Source organism: Salmo trutta, chromosome 3 (genome assembly GCF_901001165.1).
Source record: "Salmo trutta chromosome 3, fSalTru1.1, whole genome shotgun sequence".
NCBI classification, from domain to species: Eukaryota; Metazoa; Chordata; class Actinopteri; order Salmoniformes; family Salmonidae; genus Salmo; species Salmo trutta.
In genome coordinates, this window is record NC_042959.1 from 21,070,444 (window position 1) to 21,091,943 (window position 21,500).

A 21,500-nucleotide genomic window follows, 5' to 3' on the forward strand; every position below is an offset into this window, starting at 1 on the left:
ATCTTTGACAAAATACTGGGTATGTCTATTGTTTGCTGTGTGCGTGTAGGCTGGTTTCTCATAAACAGGGCTTTTTTGTACTGTATATAGTATTTCTTGTTTTACTTTAATGATCAGCAGGCACCAATCGTTAGCCTGGTCCCAGATCTGTTTGTGCTGTATAGCTGTAGGAGATGGAAAGACAGCATAAACAGATCTGGGACCAGGCCAACCAAATGTAACTCTCTTGATTGTATAGCTGTCAACATAGGCTTTGTCTTCTATGTATTCCTCATTGAACAATATCCTGCTAGTTCTTCCATTTATTCCTCATTGAATAATATCATGTTACTTCTTCTATTTATTCCTCATTGAACAATATCATGATAGTTCTTCTATTTATTCCTCATTGAACAATATCATGCTAGTTCTTATATTTATTCCTCATTGAACAATATCATGCTAGTTCTTCTATCTATTTCTCATTAAACAATATCATGCTAGTTCTTCTATTTATTCCTCATTGAACAATATCATGATAGTTCTTCTATTTATTCCTCATTGAACAATATCATGCTAGTTCTTCTATTTATTCCTCATTGAATAATATCATGCTAGTTCTTCTATCTATTTCTCATTAAACAATATCATGCTAGTTCTTCTATTTATTCCTCATTGAACAATATCATGATAGTTCTTCTATCTGTTCCTCATTGAACAATATCATGCTAGTTCTTCTATTTATTCCTCATTGAACAATATCATGATAGTTCTTCTATTTATTCCTCATTGAACAATATCATGCTAGTTTACATTTACATTTACATTTAAGTCATTTAGCAGACGCTCTTATCCAGAGCGACTTACAAATTGGTGCATTCACCTTATGATATCCAGTGGAACAACCACTTTACAATAGTGCATCTAAATCTTTTAGGGGGGGGGGGGGGTTAGAAGGATTACTTTATCCTATCCCAGGTATTCTTTAAAGAGGTGGGGTTTCAGGTGTCTCCGGAAGGTGGTGATTGACTCCGCTGTCCTGGCGTCGTGAGGGAGCTTGTTCCACCATTGGGGTGCCAGAGCAGCGAACAGTTCTTCTATTTATTCCTCATTGAACAATATCATGCTAGTTCTTCTATTTATTCCTCATTGAATAATATCATGCTAGTTCTTCTATCTATTTCTCATTAAACAATATCATGCTAGTTCTTCTATTTATTCCTCATTGAACAATGTCATGCTAGTTTCACCCGAGACTAGTGTATCATCCCTCCATCCACAGGTCTTCCAGAGAGAGTGGTCCTCTACTTTGTCTCAGGGATCTGTCCTGGTCTAGTCTTCCTGCTCTGTCTGTTCGGCCTGCGCTCCACCGTGGTGAGGGACGTCAAGGACTTGGTGACAGAGCTGGGGGATAAAGGCCTGCAGTGTCTGAATATCTACAGGGATTTATTGTATGGTATTATATTCTAAAAGGCCTGCAATACCTGAGAATCCACGGGGAAGCTGGTGGGAATAGACAGCAACAACACATTAATCATGGACTGAAAATGAACATTTAGTACCAATTATTTTCTTGTCATTTCATGTGATCTACCTTTCCTTAATATACATAGTATACGGGGTTGGGGAGTAACTGATTACATGTAATCAGTCACATATAATCTGTTTACAAAAAACGAATCAGTTACGTTACCAGTGACAATATTGTAATCAGATTACAGATACTTTTGAAAAACTAGATGATTACTTCTTGGATTACTTTTAAACTCAGAAAGGATTTCTCCGATATTCATTTTTTCATAATGCTATTTTCATAAAAGCTATCGCCAGTTTGGTACAACGCGACTCAGACCAGAGCATACCGGACCTATTTTCTCTCCATATCCCCGGATTTCTACCACAAGCTCTGGACATTTACACCTGGATCTTGCAGCTAGCTAGCTGCTATCTGAGTGACTATTGGCTAACATTGGTCCCGGAGCTAACATGAATTATTCCGGAGCTAGCCAGCTGAAAAGTTCCATCAGCCACTCCTGGGCTACAATCACCTATCCGGACCCGTTTTACTGCCGATGCGGAGCCCCATCGGGTCTTCATGACTGGACTACCAACGTTATCTGCCCGAGGGAGTTATCCAACTGTCCACTCCGTCGCGACGTAACCTGAACGCCCATCTGCGGCCAGCTAATCGTTAGCTGTCTTATCGGCTGCTATCTGAATAGGTCTATCGGCCAATTTTCTTGGGCCACTATAACTATAACTATTTTGCCAATTGGATTGGTCCCCTCTACCACACGGAACCCCACTAATCTACAGACGGAAACGCACGAGGTGGCTAAAAACAGACCATCTTCTGCCAACTTGCTACCCATGGCCCGGCTAGCTGTCTGAATCACCGTGACCGCAACCGACCTCACTACTCACTGAACCCTTTTGATCACTTGGCTAAGCATGCCTCTCCTTAATGTCAATATGCCTTGTCCATTGCTGTTCTGGTTAGTGTTTATTGGCTGTAGAGCTGTAGAGGCACTGTAGAGCCTCTTGCCCTGCTCATTATACCTTATCCAACCTCAGTTCCACCACCTACACATGCGATGACATCACCTGGTTTCAATGATGTTTCTAGAGACAATATCTCTCTCGTCATCACTCAATGCCTAGGTTTACCTCCACTGTATTCACATCCTACCATACCTTTGTCTGTACATTATACCTTGAAGCTATTTTATAGCCCCCAAAAACCTGCTCCTTTTACTCTCTGTTCCGGACGTCCTAGACGACCAATTCTCATAGCTTTTAGCCGTACCCTTATCCTACTCCTCCTCTGTTCCTCTGGCGATGTAGAGGTGAATCCAGGCCCTGCAGTGCCTAGCTCCACTCCTATTCCCCAGGCTCTCTCTTTTGATGACTTCTGTAACCGTAATAGCCTTGGTTTCATGCATGTTAACATTAGAAGCCTCCTCCCTAAGTTTGTTTTATTCACTGCTTTAGCACACTCTGCCAACCCGGATGTTCTAGCCATGTCTGAATCCTGGCTTAGGAAGACCACCAAAAACTCCATCCCTAACTACAATCTCCATCCCTAACTACAACATTTTCAGACAAGATAGAACAGCCAAATGGGGCGGTGCTGCAATCTACTGCAGAGATAGCCTGCAGAGTTCTGTCCTACTATCCAGGTCTGTACCCAAACAATTTGAACTTCTACTTTTAAAAATCCACCTCTCTAAAAACAAGTCTCTCACAGTTGCCGCCTGCTATAGACCACCCTCTGCCCCCAGCTGTGCTCTGGACACCATATGTGAACTGATTGCCCCCCATCTATCTTCAGAGCTCGTGCTGCTAGGTGACCTAAACTGGGACATGCTTAACACTCCAGCCATCCTACAATTTAAGCTTGATGCCCTCAATCTCACACAAATTATCAATGAACCTACCAGGTACCACCCCAAAGCCGTAAACATGGGCACCCTCATAGATATCATCCTAACCAACTTACCCTCTTAATACACCTCTGCTGTCTTCAACCAAGATCTCAGCGATCACTGCCTCATTGCCTGCATCCGTAATGGGTCAGCGGTCAAACGACCTCCACTCATCACTGTCAAACGCTCCCTGAAACACTTCAGCAAGCAGGCCTTTCTAATCGACCTGGCCCGGGTATCCTGGAAGGATATTGGCCTCATCCCTTCAGTAGAGGATGCCTGGTTATTTAAAAAAAATGCCTTCTTCACCATCTTAAATAAGCATGCCCCATTCAAGAAATGTAGAACCAGGAACAGATATAGCCCTTGGTTCTCTCCAGACCTGACTGCCCTTAATCAACACAAAAACATCCTGTGGCATTCTGCATTAGCATTGAACAGCCCCCGTGATATGCAACTTTTCAGGGAAGTTAGAAACCAATATACACAGGCAGTTAGAAAAGCCAAGGCTAGCTTTTTCAAGCAGAAATTTGCTTCCTGCAACACAAACTCAAAAAAGTTCTGGGACACTGTAAAGTCCTTAGAGAATAAGAGCACCTCCTCCCAGCTGCCTACTGCATTGAGGATAGGAAACTCTGTCACCACCGATAAATCCACTATAATTGAGAATTTCAATAAGCATTTTTCTACAGCTGGCCATGCTTTCCACCTGGCTACCCCTACCCCGGTCAACAGCACTGCACCCCCCACAGCAACTCGCCCAAGCCTTCCCCATTTCTCCTTCTCCCAAATCCAGTCAGCTGATGTTCTGAAAGAGCTGCAAAATCTGGACCCCTACAAATCAGCCGGGCTAGACAATCTGGACCCTTTCTTTCTAAAATGATCTGCCGAAATTGTTGCAACCCCTATTACTAGCCTGTTCAACCTCTCTTTCGTATCGTCTGAGATTCCCAAAGATTGGAAAGCAGCTGCAGTCATCCCCCTCTTCAAATGGGGGACACTCTTGACCCAAACTGTTACAGACCTACATCTATCCTACCCTGCTTTTCTAAAGTCTTCGAAAGCCAAGGCAACAAACAGATTACCGACCATTTCGAATCCCACCGCACCTTCTCCGCTATGCAATCTCCTTTCAGAGCTGGTCATGGGTGCACCTCAGCCACGCTAAAGGTCCTAAATGATATCTTAACCGCCATCGATAAGAAACAATACTGTGCAGCTGTATTCATTGACCTGGCCAAGGCTTTCGACTCTGTCAATCACCACATCCTCATCAGCAGACTCAATAGCCTTGGTTTCTGAAATGATTGCCTCGCCTGGTTCACCAACTACTTCTCTGATAGAGTTCAGTGTGTCAAATCGGAGGGCCTGTTGTCCGGGCCTCCGGCAGTCTCTATGGGGGTGGCACAGGGTTCAATTCTTGGACCAACTCTTTTCTCTGTATACATCGATGATGTCGCTCTTGCTGCTGGTGAGTCTCTGATCCACCTCTACGCAGACAACACCATTCTGTATACTTCTGGCCCTTCTTTGGACACTGTGTTAACTAACCTCCAGACGAGCTTCAATGCCATTCAACTCTCCTTCCATGGCCTCCAACTGCTCTTAAATACAAGTAAAACTAAATGCATGCTCTTCAACCGATCACTGCCTGCACCTGCCCGCCCGTCCAGCATCACTACTCTGGACAGTCCTGACTTAGAATATGTGGACAACTACAAATACCTAGGTGTCTGGTTAGACTGTAAACTCTCCTTCCAGACTCACATCAAACATCTCCAATCCAAAGTTAAATCTAGAATTGGCTTCCTATTTCGCAACAAAGCATCTTTCACTCATGCTGCCAAGCATACCCTCGTAAAACTGACCATCCTACCGATCCTTGACTTCGGCGATGTCATTTACATAATAGCCTCCAATACCCTACTCAATAAATTGGATGCATTCTATCACAGTGCCATTCGTTTTGTCACCAAAGCCCCATATACTACCCACCACTGCGACCTGTACGCTCTTGTTGGCTGGCCCTCGCTTCATACTCGTCGCCAAACCCACTGGCTCCTGTTCATCTACAAGACCCTGCTAGGTAAAGTTCCGCCTTATCTCAGCTTGCTGGTCACCATAGCAGCACCCACCTGTAGCACGCGCTCCAGCAGGTATATCTCTCTGGTCACCCCCAAAGCCAATTCCTCCTTCGGCCGCCTCTCCTTCCAGTTCTCTGCTGCCAATTACTGGAACGAACTACAAAAATCTTTAAAACTGGAAACACTTATCTCCCTCACTAGCTTTAAGCACCAGCTGTCAGAGCAGCTCACAGATTACTGCACCTGTACATAGCCCATCTATAATTTAGTCCAAACAACAACCTCTTCCCCTACTGTATTTATTTATTTTGCTCCTTTGCACCCCATTATTTCTATTTCTACTTGCACTTTCTTCCACTGCAAATCTACCATTCCAGTGTTTTACTTGCTATATTGTATTTACTTCGCCACCATGGCCTTTTTTGCCTTTATCTCCCTTATCTCACCTCATTTGCTCACTTTGTATATAGACTTATTTTTCTACTATATTATTGACTGTATGTTTGTTTTACTCCATGTGTAACTCTGTGTTGTTGTATGTATCAAACTGCTTGCTTTATCTTGGCCAGGTCGCAATTGTAAATGAGAACTTGTTCTCAACTTGCCTACCTGGTTAAATAAAGGTGAAATAAAAATAAAAAATAAATAAATAATGAAACCTTTCTGTTTTCTCAATGACATTCAATTCAGCATGGAAAAAAGGAGCAAGTTTAAGTTTGTTGATGTATCCTTTTTGTCTTCTTCTAATGCTTCTGAAGGGGAAAGTAATTCAAAAGTAACTGAAAGTAATCACATTACATTACTGAGTTTGTGGAATCCAAAAGTTACATTATTGATTACAATTTTGATAGGTAACTAGTAACTGTAACAGATAACATTCAGAAAGTAACCTACCCAACCCTGGTAGTATATGATATGGTGACCTAACCTCATTATATTGAGATGAGTGGAGTGAACCACACACACAATAACATGACATCATGGCTTTAGTTGGTGAGTTCTTTCAACTTATTGCTTTGAAGTATTGGGAAATTACAGATCAATTTCAGTTGCACTGAGTCAAATCAAATGTTTGTTTGATTTTGTACTATTAAATTACTTCAACTGTGAAGAGGACACTCTCTCCCTCTACCACGCCTGCTGTCTTGACCTCTAAATGACCCTGCTGGTCATCTATGAACGTCTTGAAGAACAATCTGGCCTTAATGGCCATGTTCTATCCACACCTGGCACAGCCAGAAGAGGACTGGCCACCCCTCAGAGCCTGGTTCCTCTCTAGGTGTCTTCCTAGGTTCCTGCCTTTCTAGGGAGTTTTTCCTAGCCACTGTGCTTCTACATCTGCATTGCTTGTAGTTTGGGGTTTTAGGATGGGTTTCTGTATAACCACTTTGTGACAACTGCTAATGTAAAAAGGGCTTTATAAATACATTTGATTTGATCTTAATGTAGCCTACACTAAACTGTCCATCAAGCATATAATAATAATTTGGTGGGTGCTTATATTTGTCCTATTTCACAATTGGAAATGTTTTTTTGCATATCCCAACTCCCCCTGTAACACCCTTGGATAATGGGGTCACGGCCAGCCATTATCAACAGCGACCCTGAAGCAATTAGCATTCAGTGCCTTGCTCAAGGGCACATCAACAGATTTTTTCACCTTGTCGGCTCTGGGATTCAAATTAGCAACCTTTTGATAACTGGCCCAAAACTCTAACCACTAGGATTCCTGCCGCATAGGTTCAACTGTGTCTCAAATACATTATTGATAATGTTAGTCCAGGTAAGAGATTAGAAGACAGATTGTTTTATAAATGGATCAGAGAGCTTTGTCAACGTAGTCCCTAATTAGGTACTGTATTAGCCTAATAAAGTGAATAGGAGCTAAAGGGTTTTTATGGACTCATTCCTTATGGTATGATCAATTTGCAACCAATTATATTCTATACCTTTCATTGTACCCACACACAGGCACATATAGCCCGAAGGCCGCAGATGGCTATATTGATCTGGTATTAATGCTTTCATTTTACCATCCAAACGCATTGAATGCAGCCGGCAAACACTTGTATCCCCGTGGACCGGTTCAACCTAAAACATTCTCCATGCAGGCTGTAAAGGCGTCGATTTCCTCCTTAACTAGATTTAATGTCTGAAAATATGAATACTTTCTTCATGATACTCAATTTTCCACCACCTGGATGCAATATGCAACATTTAGTTGTGGAAAATTGTGTTTCATAAAGAAAGCACGCATATTCCCCCCCCTCTTTCCATTAAATCTAGTTAAGGAGGAAATCGATGCATTTGCAGCCTGAATGGAGAATGTTTTAGGTACAAACCGGTCCACGGGGATATGATTGTATTGCCGGCTGCATACAATGCGTTGGACGGTATTATGGAAAAGACTCAATATCTCCATCTGCCGGTCTTTGGGCTAACACGCACACTTTGATGCTGGAGCAGGCCTTATGATTCTGATAAAATAAGTCCACTGACTGTTCTGATGTAGCTTGTGTAGGGGAATTAGTATTTTTTCCTTCCCATATTATGACCCCGTCCTTCTCTTTTAATATGTATGCGCAAATGATGCGCAGCGTTGAAGTTCTCATTAGCGAAATCTGACACTGGCTGTAACCACACGTCGCAAGTCCGGGGTTTTCGTAGCAGCTGGATGGCTAGCTGTCTAGCCTAGCATCTGGATGCTGTGACATTGAAGAGGAGGGAAGACAGCATTGAAGACAAGGTGCAACATGGAGGATTTACTAGCCATCTAATTACATTATTATCAAAGCTAGCTATGCTACCGGCATTTTGATGAACACAGCTAGTTAACTACCACGCATATTTTGTGTGAGCGCGAACGTGAGTTGCGTCTGAAAACAAACTTCCAAGGACCAGACTAACATTTTCTCATGACAGCAATATCAACATAGCATGACTACTACTAGCCTAGGCCCTAGCACTCCCCCGCCGGTTAAACGTCCCGGTAGACAGCTGTCACCCGGAACTTTCCTTGTGTAAAACGTCTGGACGGTCCGTGTATATACCATAAGTTACCACCCTTAGCTAAATATATATTGGTGAGAATGGATTCCTCCTCGGGCTTATGGAGTGACGAGCAGTGCTTGGCAATATCCTTTTGAAAGTCTGCCATTTTTTTGTTTGCTTTTTTTAAAACTAGGTAGCTGTTAGCATGCTAACATAGCTATAGGTTTTTAGTTCGCTAAGTTATCCAGCTAAATTAACTGTTTAGGTTTGGTTGCATTTGATCTTTTTAATAATATTGTGTTGCAGGTCAAACATTTTGTTGTGTTTACTCTGAATATTTCAGCTGATTAGTGTTTTTCTATTGTCTGACACTGAAATAATGATAAATGCTTTACTAGCAGGGTTGATTTAATACTAATGTCGTCTACCCAAGAAAACCTTTTGTCAACTGACCAAGACCATACGGAGAGCACACGTTACACCGGTTTTTAATTCTCTGTGTTTGTTTTCTGTGCGTTTTAGAATAGATTTTGAAAGTTTTAGAATTGATTTAGAAAATATTATTTTATTAGTCGTTAATAAATCGCTTCACGATCGTGCACCCCAATACGTGACAGACATGCTTTTAAGCAACGTACCCAGTAGGTCCCCCAGTTCCTCTGGCACTGGCCTTTTAACTATCCCAAAGCCTAGGACCAAGAGGCAGACTTTAGTTACTATGCCCTCAGCCTCTGGAACAGCCTGCCAGAGAACCTGAGTTTTTAAACTGTGAAAAAGTGGGCATTTTTTTAAAGAGATCTTTAACACCTTTTTATCTTTGTTTTTCCACAGGGTGCTCTTAGTCTTTTAGTCATTCAGTTATTTTAGATAATTAATATTTTGTATATATTATTTTATTACATTACAGCTTTTTCATTTTTTTTTATGTTACCACGGATTAGTCTCTACAGTCCTTGTTCTCTGCCTTTACTGTTTGAACTTCCATGGCTGTTATAGATCGATTGTTTGTCTCGTGGCCTTTTTGTTTTTATTCTGTGAAGTGCATTGCGTTGCATCCATGTCTGAAATGTGCTATATAATTAAAGTTTGATTTGTTAACCCAGTAAGCTTAGTTAGCTAGCTAGGAATATTCTGTTCATAGAATTATAATACAAAATAGAATTGAATAGGATCTCTATGGCTCTGTCCAGCTGTGCATGGGTTGGAATCGCAACAGCCTACAAACTCTTGCTTTTTGCTTCAGTTTCCAAAACAATGTAACCAAATAACCAGTTACTTGGCCCATACAGTATATGATCATGATGACTTACTGTTTGTAGGTTGTGCAACTGTACTAACTAGCTTAACAATTTTTTTCTCTCTCAATAATACCACATAAGCCTTATACACGTCTTCTGTTGTTATTAACGTATAGCTCCATTTTAAGTATTTCACAACAACCTTGAATAGACAACAGTCTGGAATAGCTAGTGTGGTTAAATATTTGTTGACCAAATCATAACCAATATTCTGGTCACTCGGCCTATTTGTAGTTTCATCTTCAAGTTGTAGCCTGCCCTAGTGTGTGTCCCTGCCCTCTCATCATTGCTGCTGGTTCCTTAATAGTGATGTTCAAACTGTAAGAGGACAGGAGGTAAGGCTGTCCGGTCAGAAGGAGCCCAGGCTACTGTCACTGATTGAGTTCTCTGGGGAGTTTATGTAAGTACTAACATTAGAGAACTCAGTGTCTGAAAATGTATGTTCATTCATATCTGCCTTTCTCACCCATACTGGGTCATAATGATGAGTTGTACTCAAGTGGTCAGGTTTATTCCTGTCAAGCAGTGGTGTACAACTTCAGATGAAACATTGCATTGCAAAACCTCTTCCTGTCCGACTGCTACTTGCAAGACATTTTTGCTTGTGTGGACCATCTGTTCAAGACTGCAGAAAGACCATACCAATGTTTGCCATGGTGTTCTGTAGTCTACCTTGAATAACAAGGTTCCTCATTATGGTTTTAGCAGCATAATGTTTGAGGGTGAGTGATGATTGACAGCTATGCCTCTAGAAAGACACAGTGCAGCACTACAGCATAAAGCAATAGACCGGTGCAGCATGCCTGAATTGATCCGCAGTGCCCTGGCTGTGTCCTGATGGGAGTTCACTGCCAAATGCATGCAGGTCATTTATTACAAACCTCAGATCGCCTAGTGGTTTTCATGTCAGAATCTCATGTTGATGCAGTCAGCTGTCAAAGTGGCCTTTTCTGCAATCAGATGTTTTTATATATTGTTTTAAATCTGTTTTGATATCTGGGCACGGACCCCCTGCAGTACCTCCCCACTTTGAGAAGCCCGGGTTTACAGCACCACTCTAGGCTTTAATTGACAGCCAGCACATGAGGAGATTCTCAGTCAGCAGCTCTGAACATGGTTGCTTGTTTGATGTTTTTGTTTAGTGCGTGATAATACTCAGGACCGGTTCAGCTGGTGTGTGTGTGCAGTAGAGAGACAGAGGTTAGCCCCAGTGCCAGCCATCACGCTGCCTATTATGTCTGTATCCCACCACCACTCTAATGAGACTCACATGAGAGCGCACACAAACTCCGTGGTCGACTACCTAAATGCATTAAAACTATGTACACTGAGCCAAGGCACTTAACCCCTCACAAAAACAGTGTGGCAGCCCCCTGCTCCAACCTGTATGTATCTAACAGCCCCCTGCTCCAACCTGTATGTATCTAACAGCCCCCTGCTCCAACCTGTATGTATCTAACAGCCCCCTGCTCCAACCTGTATGTATCTAACAGCCCCCTGCTCCAACCTGTATGTATCTAACAGCCCCCTGCTCCAACCTGTATGTATCTAACAGCCCCCTGCTCCAACCTGTATGTATCTAACAGCCCCCTGCTCCAACCTGTATGTATCTAACAGCCCCCTGCTCCAACCTGTATGTATCTAACAGCCCCCTGCTCCAACCTGTATGTATCTAACAGCCCCCTGCTCCAACCTGTATGTATCTAACAGCCCCCTGCTCCAACCTGTATGTATCTAACAGCCCCCTGCTCCAACCTGTATGTATCTAACAGCCCCCTGCTCCAACCTGTATGTGTCTAACAGCCCCCTGCTCCAACCTGTATGTGTCTAACAGCCTCCTGCTCCAACCTGTATGTATCTAACAGCCCCCTGCTCCAACCTGTATGTATCTAACAGCCCCCTGCTCCAACCTGTATGTATCTAACAGCCCCCTGCTCCAACCTGTATGTGTCTAACAGCCCCCTGCTCCAACCTGTATGTATCTAACAGCCCCCTGCTCCAACCTGTATGTATCTAACAGCCCCCTGCTCCAACCTGTATGTATCTAACAGCCCCCTGCTCCAACCTGTATGTATCTAACAGTCCCCTGCTCCAACCTGTATATGTACATTGCATTCTGAAAATATTCAGACCCCTTGACTTTTTCAGCATTTTGCTACGTTACAGCCTTATTCAAAAATGTATTAAATGTTTTTTCCCCTCAATCTACACACACTATCCCATAATGACAAAGCAAAAAAAATGTTTGCATTTTTTTGCAAATTGATAAAAAAATTAACTATCACATTTACATAAGTATTCAGACCCTTTACTCCGTACTTTGTTGAAGTACCTTTGGCAGTGATTACAGCCTTGTCTTCTTGGGTATGATGCTACAAGCTTGGAATACCTGTATTTGGGAAGTTTCTCCCATTCTTCTCTGCAGATCCTCTCAAGCTCTGTCAGGTTGGATGGGGAGCGTCGCTGCACAGCTATTTTCAGGTCTCTCTAGAGATGTTCGATTGGGTTCAAGTCCGGGCTCTGTCTGGGCCACTCGAGGACATTGAGACTTGTCCCGATGCCACTCATGTGTTGTCTTGGCTGTGTGCTCAGGGTCGTTGTCTTGTTGGAAGGTGAACCTTCGCCCCAGTCTGACGTCCTGAGCGCTCTGGAGCAGGTTTTCATCAAGGATCTCTCTGTACTTTGCTCTGTTCATCTTTCCCTTGATCCTGACTAGTCTATTAGCCCCTGCTGCAGAAAAACATCCCCACATCATGATGCTGCCACCACCATGCTTCACCGTAGGGATGGGGCCAGGTTTCCTCCAGACGTGACGCTTGGCATTCAGGCCAAGAGTTTAATCTTGGTTTCCTCAGACCAGAGAATGTTGTTTCCCATGGTCTGAGAGTCCTTTAGGTGCCTTTTGGCAAACTCCAAGCGGGCTGTCATTTGCCTTTTGAGGAGTGGCTTCCGTCTGGCCACTCTACCATAAAGGCCTGATTGGTGCTGTAGAGATGGTTGTCCTTCTGGATGGTTCTCCCATCTCCACAGAGGAACTCCGGAGCTCTGTCAGAGCCAGCTCTTGGAAGAGTTTTGGTGGTTCCAAACTTCTTCCATTTAAGAATGATGGAGGCCACTGTGTTCTTGGGGACCTTCAATGCTGCAGACATTTTTTGGTACGCTGCCTCAGATCTGTGCTTTGACACAATCCTGTCTCAGAGTTCCACGGACAATCCTTCGACCTCATTGCTTGGTATTTGCTCTGATATGCACTGGTAACTGTGGGCCTTATATAGACAGATGTGTGCCTTTCCAAATCATGTCCAATCAATTGAATTTACCACAGGTGGACTCTAATGAAGTTGTAAAAACATCTCGAGGATGATCAATGGAACAGGATGCACTTGAGCTCAATTTTGAGTCTCATAGCAAAGGGTCTGAATACTTATGTAAATAAATAATGTATTTCTGTTTTTTTAAATGAGAAAAACCTGTTTTTGCTGTGTCATTATGGGGTATAGTGTTTAGATTGAGAAAAAATATTGAATCAATTTTAAAATAAGGCTGTAATGTAACAAAATGTGGAATAAGTCAAGGGGTCTGAATACTTTCCGAATGCACTGTATGTGTGTCTTTCGGAGGTTGGGATGAAGAGGAAGTCACATTTCGGTTGGACATTGTGTACAATTGGTGAATAAAGTGAACTTAATCTAAGCCCTGCTCTAGCCTGAGTAGTAGGCCTATGCTATGCTCTCATAGGCTGAGATGTATTATTTATTTATCTAGGCAAGTCAGTTAAGAACAAATTATTATTTACAATGACAGCCTACCCCGGTCAATTTCGGACGACGCTGTGCCAATTGTGCGCCGCCCTATGGGATTCGCAATCACGGCCGGATGTGATACAGCCTGGATTCGAACCAGGGACTGTAGTGTTGCCTCTTGGACTGAGATGCAGTGCCTTAGACCGCTCATAAATTTGTGATTACCAGGAGAGGTACCAGGAGAGGTACCAGGAGGGGAAGATGTCAGGCGTGTGTACTTCCAATGGCAAATGGGTTTTCAATTATGTTATGTCACGCTAGAGCTGGGACGATAAACTGAAAACTATCGACACCGATCACTTATCGCAGGCATTTTGTTAATCGTTCATTTTGATAATGTTAAGTAGCCTATAAGTTTTGAAATTAAATAAGTTATGGCTGATTGTTAATGGGACAATTGATGGCTACAACCATCAAACTAGTAGTAGCTTAAAGGATAATAAAATAATAAACTGTGGTAGACATCCATGTTATGATCGTATCGTTCTATTTATCGTTATCGCATCAACTCATGGAATTTATCGCAATATGGATTTTTTGTTCATATCGCCCAGTTCTGTCACACATTGAATTGATCGTTTTTTGCCGGGAAAATGGAGGGACAGAGCTTGCCATGGTATTAGTAGACCTAGGCCTACTTGTTGATGATAGGTGGAGCCTATTAGGCCTATATATAATGACAAGGGACATTTTAGGGGTATTTTGGAAGAGAAATTGGGTATACTACTTACGGTGCCATCTCCAGCTAGCCTATTTGGAACAGAGCGTCCTGACCTGACACATTCAGACAAGCAGCCAGGGTTGCATCATGTTCCACTTCTCCACAGTAATCACATTTCTTGTTAAGAGTTGAAAGGAAGTGTGGACATGTTCTGACACCCTGCCTGCTGCTGTACAGTCATTGGTAGGGAGTGAGACTTGACCTACATTAACCCTCATCACAGCTCAGACAGACGCTCCATTTGATTTGGATTAAAGCTCAGGCCTTGTGATCATTTCATATGAGGCTCTCATTTATTTGAATGTCTTGCATGGATTTCGGTTGGAATTGACTTCAGTTCACTGATGCTTTGGCTGTTGCATTGTCATCATCAGGGAGAGAAATATGACCCTACATTAACCCACACATCACAGCTCTGAAGCTCTAACGTAAATACCTAATTACTTTTCATTGCGCTTGCATTTGAATATCTTGCATCATGAAACGGCAACTGTTTGGGCTAAGTTACATAAGTTCTGTTTACGTTTATTTTGTCCACTTAAATGTTTTAGGGAAGTCTGTAAAATCACTCTGACAACACCTCTCTTGCTCACTATACTGCATTAGGTTTTATGCAAATGAGATGAAATGAAAGTTGTTATCTGAAGACCAACCATGTAGGGTGCCGTATTGAAAGATAATGTCCTCCTCTCCCTCCAGGTTAGGTGTTTTGGCTAACCCTGATACTGTTGTGTCCTGTCCGGTACATCAGTTGTCCATACCCATCAACAGTCATTTTCAGATTGAACGAGGTAAGTGACCACTAAGTCTAAATTCACCCTTTAAAGTCCATGTATGCCTACAATTTAGTTTTTAATGTCACTAGGCCAAATGTCTGGGAAGTGTTATTGAATGGTACCATTGTTTGCAGTGCATGCTCAGGAAATGTGTTGGAAATGTTATTGAACTGCTACAGTTCAGGCAGGTTTTCAGAGATTTGATCTAGAACGGTTCATGTACCAACAGACAGCTGATTGTGATGCAGAGCCCCTCTCCTCTAAAGCCTGCAGGCATTTAAACTTGACATTCCTTAACTCCCTACCATGGTAGCAGTATTAACTCAAGGTTATTGCTTGTCATAGTGGAACAAGTCCAAGGTGCTTTCTTTACCATGGCCAAACATTTGAAAGTCAACAGCTAGTAGCAAGAGCCTATTGAAACCTGTTGTCATGACATATTCACTCTTCCCCACAGACCTTCGAGCCTCACGTTTACAACTCTTTCATTTTCTCTTAACTGCTTTTTTTCCAGAGGCCGAAGAAGCGCTGCTCATTGACTTGCCATTAAAAAGTAAGTAAGACTTTTCTCCTCATACTTCCGTTTTTAAAATGGTCATCCACCTTGATAGGAATTGTTTCTAGTGGAGGTTTGCTATAAGCAATTCAGCATCATTGTGTTGTTGTTTCTACCTTATTATAGGAGCTTATGTGCAAGACCAGTGTTGTGGCAACAGTACTACAATATAAACATGACAATCGGTTGTAACAGAGCTCTTCATCCAATTTGGTTCCATTTTTAGTGCATGCCGTGCATGCCCTGAGCTCCATGCCTGGTTGTCTCTGCAGATTTATTTAGTTGTAAAAGTTGGTCATAAGTTGCCTGTGGCGATAGGGCAACCTGCACTCTTGAAATAGCTCACTGTTGGCAAATCACTGTCTAGCTCATTTTGTGTGGAGTTGGTAGAAATGCAAGTGGACATGGGTAGTGTCTCCATGGTTGTGGTGAATGTAACAACGTATCCTGTCATGTGTTGTCTGCCTGCTCCTCCTGCCCTGTCACTCTATACCCAGCAATAATTGCCCCTTAGGAATAAATAGTGTATTGAATTGAATGAGTCTGTGGTAGCCATAAAGGGAGTCAATGGTGGATGTGTGTTTCTCCCTGCCCCTCCAGCTTGCATTAGGATACGGGTCAGAGGGGAGAAAGGCCTGGAGCTGATTCTGGAGCTCCAGGATGATGAGCGCAGCCAGTCCTTCTTCTCCCAGTTGAAGAGAGCCAAGCAGCAAGGTGAGCCAGTCGCTGTCTCGCCCTCGCTCTTTCTCTCTTTTTCTCTTTCTCTTTTCACTCTGTCTTTCGCGCTCTCAGTCTCTCACTTCTCTCACGTTTCACCTATGTCTACCGGTTACATTCCTCAGCTATGTTTACGGTCAGATGCCCCTTTCAAGGTGGCAGTGTGGCACAGTACCTACTAGTGCGTCCTGTCTCTGATGTTGTGTTACCAGAGCCACAGTTGATCATCTCCTGTAGCCGTGTCTTTTGATTTAGTTTTGACTGTGGTTGATGTGGATTGTGGCTTATCTAAATGGGATTACTCGTATCAAATTAATATTGGTGTCCACTGTCTTCATATAATATGCCACAGCTAAAAGACTGGCAGGGCTCTACGCTGACCTTTTTTACAAGGAGCATGTGTGCGCGTATGTTGAAAAATGTAGGCGCACACAAAGACATTTAGGAGCACAATTAAAAATATTAACGGTATTATAGATAGAATCCTTCATTCTTCTAAGCGCACTGGTGCTCCTAAATTAACATTCCAGGTTAAACAACAAAATATTGAAGCCCATAAGCGAGTAAAATGGTCTCACTGTAGCCCTGACTGTGTCCCATCACTACTCTGTTATAGATGCATTGTATATAGACTGTTTCACCCCCCCAAAAGTGCTAAAAATATAGAAAATCCATTACATTTCTTAATGATTATGACCTCATTTACAACACCCACTCCTGGAATATTGAAAGGAATAGGCTACCTATTTTAAATATAGGTCCCCAAGCAGTTTGGCTTGATTGGGGACAGTAACAGTTTTTGAAATGTCGAACCGTTGCCTTGGCATCGCTGGTTAATGATTGAGACAGTGTAACCCCATTACCACAGGCTGAGGCTTGCTTCCCAAATGGCACCCTATTTCCTATGGGCCCTGGTCAAAAGTAGTGCACTTTATAGGGAATAGGGTGCCATTTGGGACACAATCTCTTTCTAACAGCCCTGTTGTGCTGGGTGTTGCCTCATTTCCCTAACATTTTATCTCTAGTAGTATTTGCATTGTGAAAGGTCAATAGAAACAAGATGGAGGTGTATAGAACAATGGGTGTGGTCCTTCGAAGGGAGTGTTGTAGTGCTATTGTCATTGTATTGCATTTCTCTTTAGCTCTGCAAAAAACAACCTAGATTTACTGTAATCTATGAGATCATTCTTGGCACTCGTATTAGGTTGTTATACACATTTGCAGTTTGCAACGTGTAGAGAAATGCTGTCTCATGTAACTCACAGAGTAGCTTTGTCTCTTGATTGAGTGATCCAGCGCTGCCAACTTTTCCACAGTCGAGTCCAAAAGCACGCAAATCAAAGTGATGGATCCTATCATGCCGGCTCCCCACAAAGTCTCTGCCCCAGTCCCACCCATCCCTCCTCAGAGAGGGATCCACAAAGCTGTCAACTCTCACACCAAGCCCACCGGCTTACCGCCACCACCACCGCCTCCCAACCTCAACAACAGCTCTTCAGCCAACCAGACCGGCACAGGTATGGATACATGGATAATATTGGTCAAATTGAATGAAGAAGTTAAAATTGATTGCATTTTATATAGAGCTTTTCCAGATTCTCAAAGCGCTTGACATTGTATAGAGAAACTTAACCTTATCCATAACCAATGTCCAGCACCTGCAGCCATTTTGCACCGGATAGTTACCAGACATCAGCACACATTACAGTCAAGAGGTCAGGTGTGAATCCTAGACACTTGTTGCATTTGACGGTTGAACGATACAGTGAATGTCACAAGGTTTCTCACATATGAATCTCTCCTCTATCTCAGCTGACAGACAGGACCCAGCTCTCTCTCTGGCCATAGACTTTGGCTTCGAGGACAACTTCAATCATTCCCTCAAAGTGGAGGAGAAGAAGAACCAGCAGAATGGCATCGGGCCCCCCCAGGAAGCTCCTCCAGTTCCCCCTCTGCCTCCACGTAAAGGCTCCTACACTCCCTCCAATCCTCTCCCACCCATGCCCATCCCCACTTCCAAAGACAGAGTTTCGTCCATACAGGCTAAAGATGCCGCCTTCATAACGCCTGCCAAAACAGAGTGAGTGTTACCAGTAGGACCGTCCCATAGTATGCTCATCCTATTGGAGATAGTTCTGTAGGTGAAAAAAAACCCATCTGTATTTGGCTTCTGTAGAGTACCACAGTAAGAGTCATAATACTCATCAAACCTAGTGGTCAAACAGGAAAATGGTTCCTATCATTTTTCCACCGTTCATTTTTCCCATTTGGGGATTTTAGAAACACTTAAAATAGGGGCTGTGTTTCATGTAGGCTTACCCTGGCATGATGTTTTGATAGCTATGTAAATTTCTCTAGGACAAGGTGACTTCTATCATTATATTCGCCTGTATTTATCCCCCTAAAATGAAATCCTAATTAGCTGCTAATGTGGCTATTATAAAGAACTACAAATCCCATGATGATCTGGACGAGACTGCTGAACCGAGGCGATGGTAAGGATCTCTGGATGAACTATCTGATGTTAGCTAAATGTAGTAATGAATAAATTGGCAACATTTCTTTAAATGGACAATTCTATGAACTGTCTTGTGCAAGTTTTAAATTGACACATTACCTGTTAGCAAAGGTGTTAGCTAGAGATGACGTGCAGGAGCTTGCAGGGATTTGTAGTTTGGCATGTAATTTACTTTGACGCTAATTAGCATTTTGATAAAAGTCACCTTGTCCCAGAAAGATTTACATGGTTATCAAAACGTCACACCAGGGTAAGCCTAAACGAAATACAGCCCTTATTTTAAGTGGTTATAAAATCCCCTATGGGAAAAATGAATAGAAAAACTAATGGAACCATTTCCTTGTTTGACCGCTAAGTTTTATGGGTATTATGACACCTTCACTGTGGGGCTCATTTGGTGTCAAAGGGCCTCTATTTCTAATTTCAGTGGCCTAGATCTTGATTTGTAACCTTTACATCACACCCTTCCTAAAAAAGAATGTAATGGAATAACTGTGGGAGTGACTCATCCTCACCTGATGTTGCGGTCTTAGTGTTGACCGGCCCACCTCGTGGAGTGACAGCCCCACCACCAACAGCATGCGGAACGCCATGTTCTCCACTCAGGCCAGCCAGAGAGAGTACCTCATCAAACACCGCCTGGCCAAGAAGGAGGAGGAGTACGTAGACATCAAGGACTTCAGGTGAGTGTCCATGGGTTTGTGTGGATGGTGGGTGGGGCAGAGAGTCACTGACTGGGTTTGAATCTGGGCCTCCTGTGTGACCACATTAGCTTGTGGAGATGATGCAAGTCTTCAGGTCTCAGCCAAGGTAACATCACAAGAGTGGTTCATTGAACCAGCTCCATTACATATGCTCCCCTGCAGTAGCCACTTGTGATTCTGGCCAGAAACTTGAGATCCATTGAAAGTGGGTTATAGCAGCAGTTATTCTACATTTTTCTGTAGTCTGTAGTTTTTCCACGGTCCATTTTCAAAATGTGCAGGGTTGAACTAAAAGTGTCTAAGCCAACTTTTAGTCACTGAGCTGTAAGTTCTTATTCTTAGCTGTAACCCTTATCAGGCTACACTCTAGCACTAAACTCACACATGTTTCTGTCCACATAAGTATGTGAATGTCTATATAAGAGTGTTTTGTGTGTTTCAGATTCTTTTCTGGAACGTGGAATGTGAATGGCCAGTCTCCAGACAGCAGTCTAGAACCCTGGCTGTGTTGTTCGCTAGAACCCCCTGACGTCTACGCTCTGGGGTCAGTGACATGTCTATCTGAGTACCCAATGTCTTCTACACAGCATGTATGAAGGAATGAACCTGGGTCGTATTCATCAGTGCACACCGTATCAAAAATGTTTTGCCATGAAAAACGAAGACAAGCGTTTCTTATTGGACAAATTCAGGTAGTCCCTCTCTGCTTCAGTCCGCTTTCTTCTGTTTGTTGCCTAGTGAATACGACCCAGAGTTGTGGAACTAACATACTTTTCTGAATTGGATCCTCTTAATTCCATATCATTAATGATGGATGGACGTTGCTAGTTGTAAACTAGACATTTCATTACATACTATGAAGAGTGCTTTTGAGCACTTTCCCAAACATTGGAACTGCCGCGCTGATTTCCTTGTGCATTCTGGGTGCTGTAGTTTCCAGGAGCTGGACCTGAGCACAGAGGCCTTCTTCTATCTGGACTCCTCTAAGGAGCAGCTGTGGGTGGAGGCTGTGGAGAGAAGTCTGCATCCCAAAGCCAAGTACAAGATGGTGGGTCAATGAGCGGACTCTTCTCATCTTCAGTGGAAAACATAAATGGTTTAATCAACTACAATATTACGTTATTGTAATTCCACACTGAGAGCAGCAGCTGTTGATAAAAGGACATCTTTAGTTCATAATAGACTGATAGAAGCATCCATATCCAAATTCTGTCTCCCCAGGTGCGTACCATCCGACTAGTGGGCATGATGCTGGTGGTGTTTGTCAACAAGGTGCACAAGAATCACATTAAAGAGGTTGCGGCGGAGCACGTGGGAACTGGTATCATGGGAAAAATGGTAAGAATGAGTCAAGTCAACTAAGAGGAAGTGTTTGTGTTTGCCTTTTGCGCACATTAACTTTATGACTTCATAACATCATAACTGTATAACTTTATGACATTTATAGATACAGTAGATACATAGAACATAGACATAATGTAAATGATGAGATTATTTGAATACCACAATAATATACTGCTACTGCAAAGTATTGTATTATTATGTTCATATACTGTAAAAGGTATAGTTTTTCATCTAACAAGCGTCCTTTAAACCCATACGGGCTGAGCATCTGTTGCAAGACACTTTACTAAACAAACAAATCAATCAGTCAGTCAACATACAATGTTTTCTCATTCCAGGGCAACAAGGGAGGTGTGGCGGTGCGCTTTGTGTTCCACAACACCAGCTTCTGCTTTGTCAACTCCCACTTGGCGGCCCACGTCGAGGACTTTGAGAGGAGGAACCAGGACTACAAAGACATCTGTGCCCGCATGAGCTTCCACATGCTAGACCGCCCTCCCTTCAACATCGTCAAACACGAGTCAGTCCCCTCCAAGACCCACACTGTAGAGTCATAGGCCCTGTTCCAATGTCTACACTAGAAT

General features: G+C 42.9%; 1 protein-coding gene across 3 annotated transcripts in view; it reads left to right on the forward strand.

Annotated features, from left to right (window-relative positions):
• Positions 1–7,980: 7,980 nt before the first annotated feature.
• Positions 7,981–21,500, forward strand: part of LOC115170113 (inositol polyphosphate 5-phosphatase OCRL-1) — a 31,104-nt gene continuing 17,584 nt past the window's right edge. Inside the window, exons 1-12 of one of the 3 annotated variants that reach the window (XM_029726434.1) lie at positions 7,981–8,622; positions 10,095–10,177; positions 15,001–15,092; positions 15,592–15,630; positions 16,234–16,347; positions 17,667–17,867; positions 18,163–18,430; positions 19,402–19,551; positions 20,015–20,116; positions 20,506–20,620; positions 20,794–20,910; positions 21,255–21,436. In XM_029726434.1, coding sequence (XP_029582294.1) covers positions 8,578–8,622; positions 10,095–10,177; positions 15,001–15,092; positions 15,592–15,630; positions 16,234–16,347; positions 17,667–17,867; positions 18,163–18,430; positions 19,402–19,551; positions 20,015–20,116; positions 20,506–20,620; positions 20,794–20,910; positions 21,255–21,436 — 1,508 coding nt within the window. In that variant the 5' untranslated portion in view covers positions 7,981–8,577. The remainder of the gene's footprint in view (positions 8,623–10,094; positions 10,178–15,000; positions 15,093–15,591; positions 15,631–16,233; positions 16,348–17,666; positions 17,868–18,162; positions 18,431–19,401; positions 19,552–20,014; positions 20,117–20,505; positions 20,621–20,793; positions 20,911–21,254; positions 21,437–21,500) is intronic. The other 2 variants (XM_029726415.1, XM_029726425.1) reach the window with 2 other exon arrangements.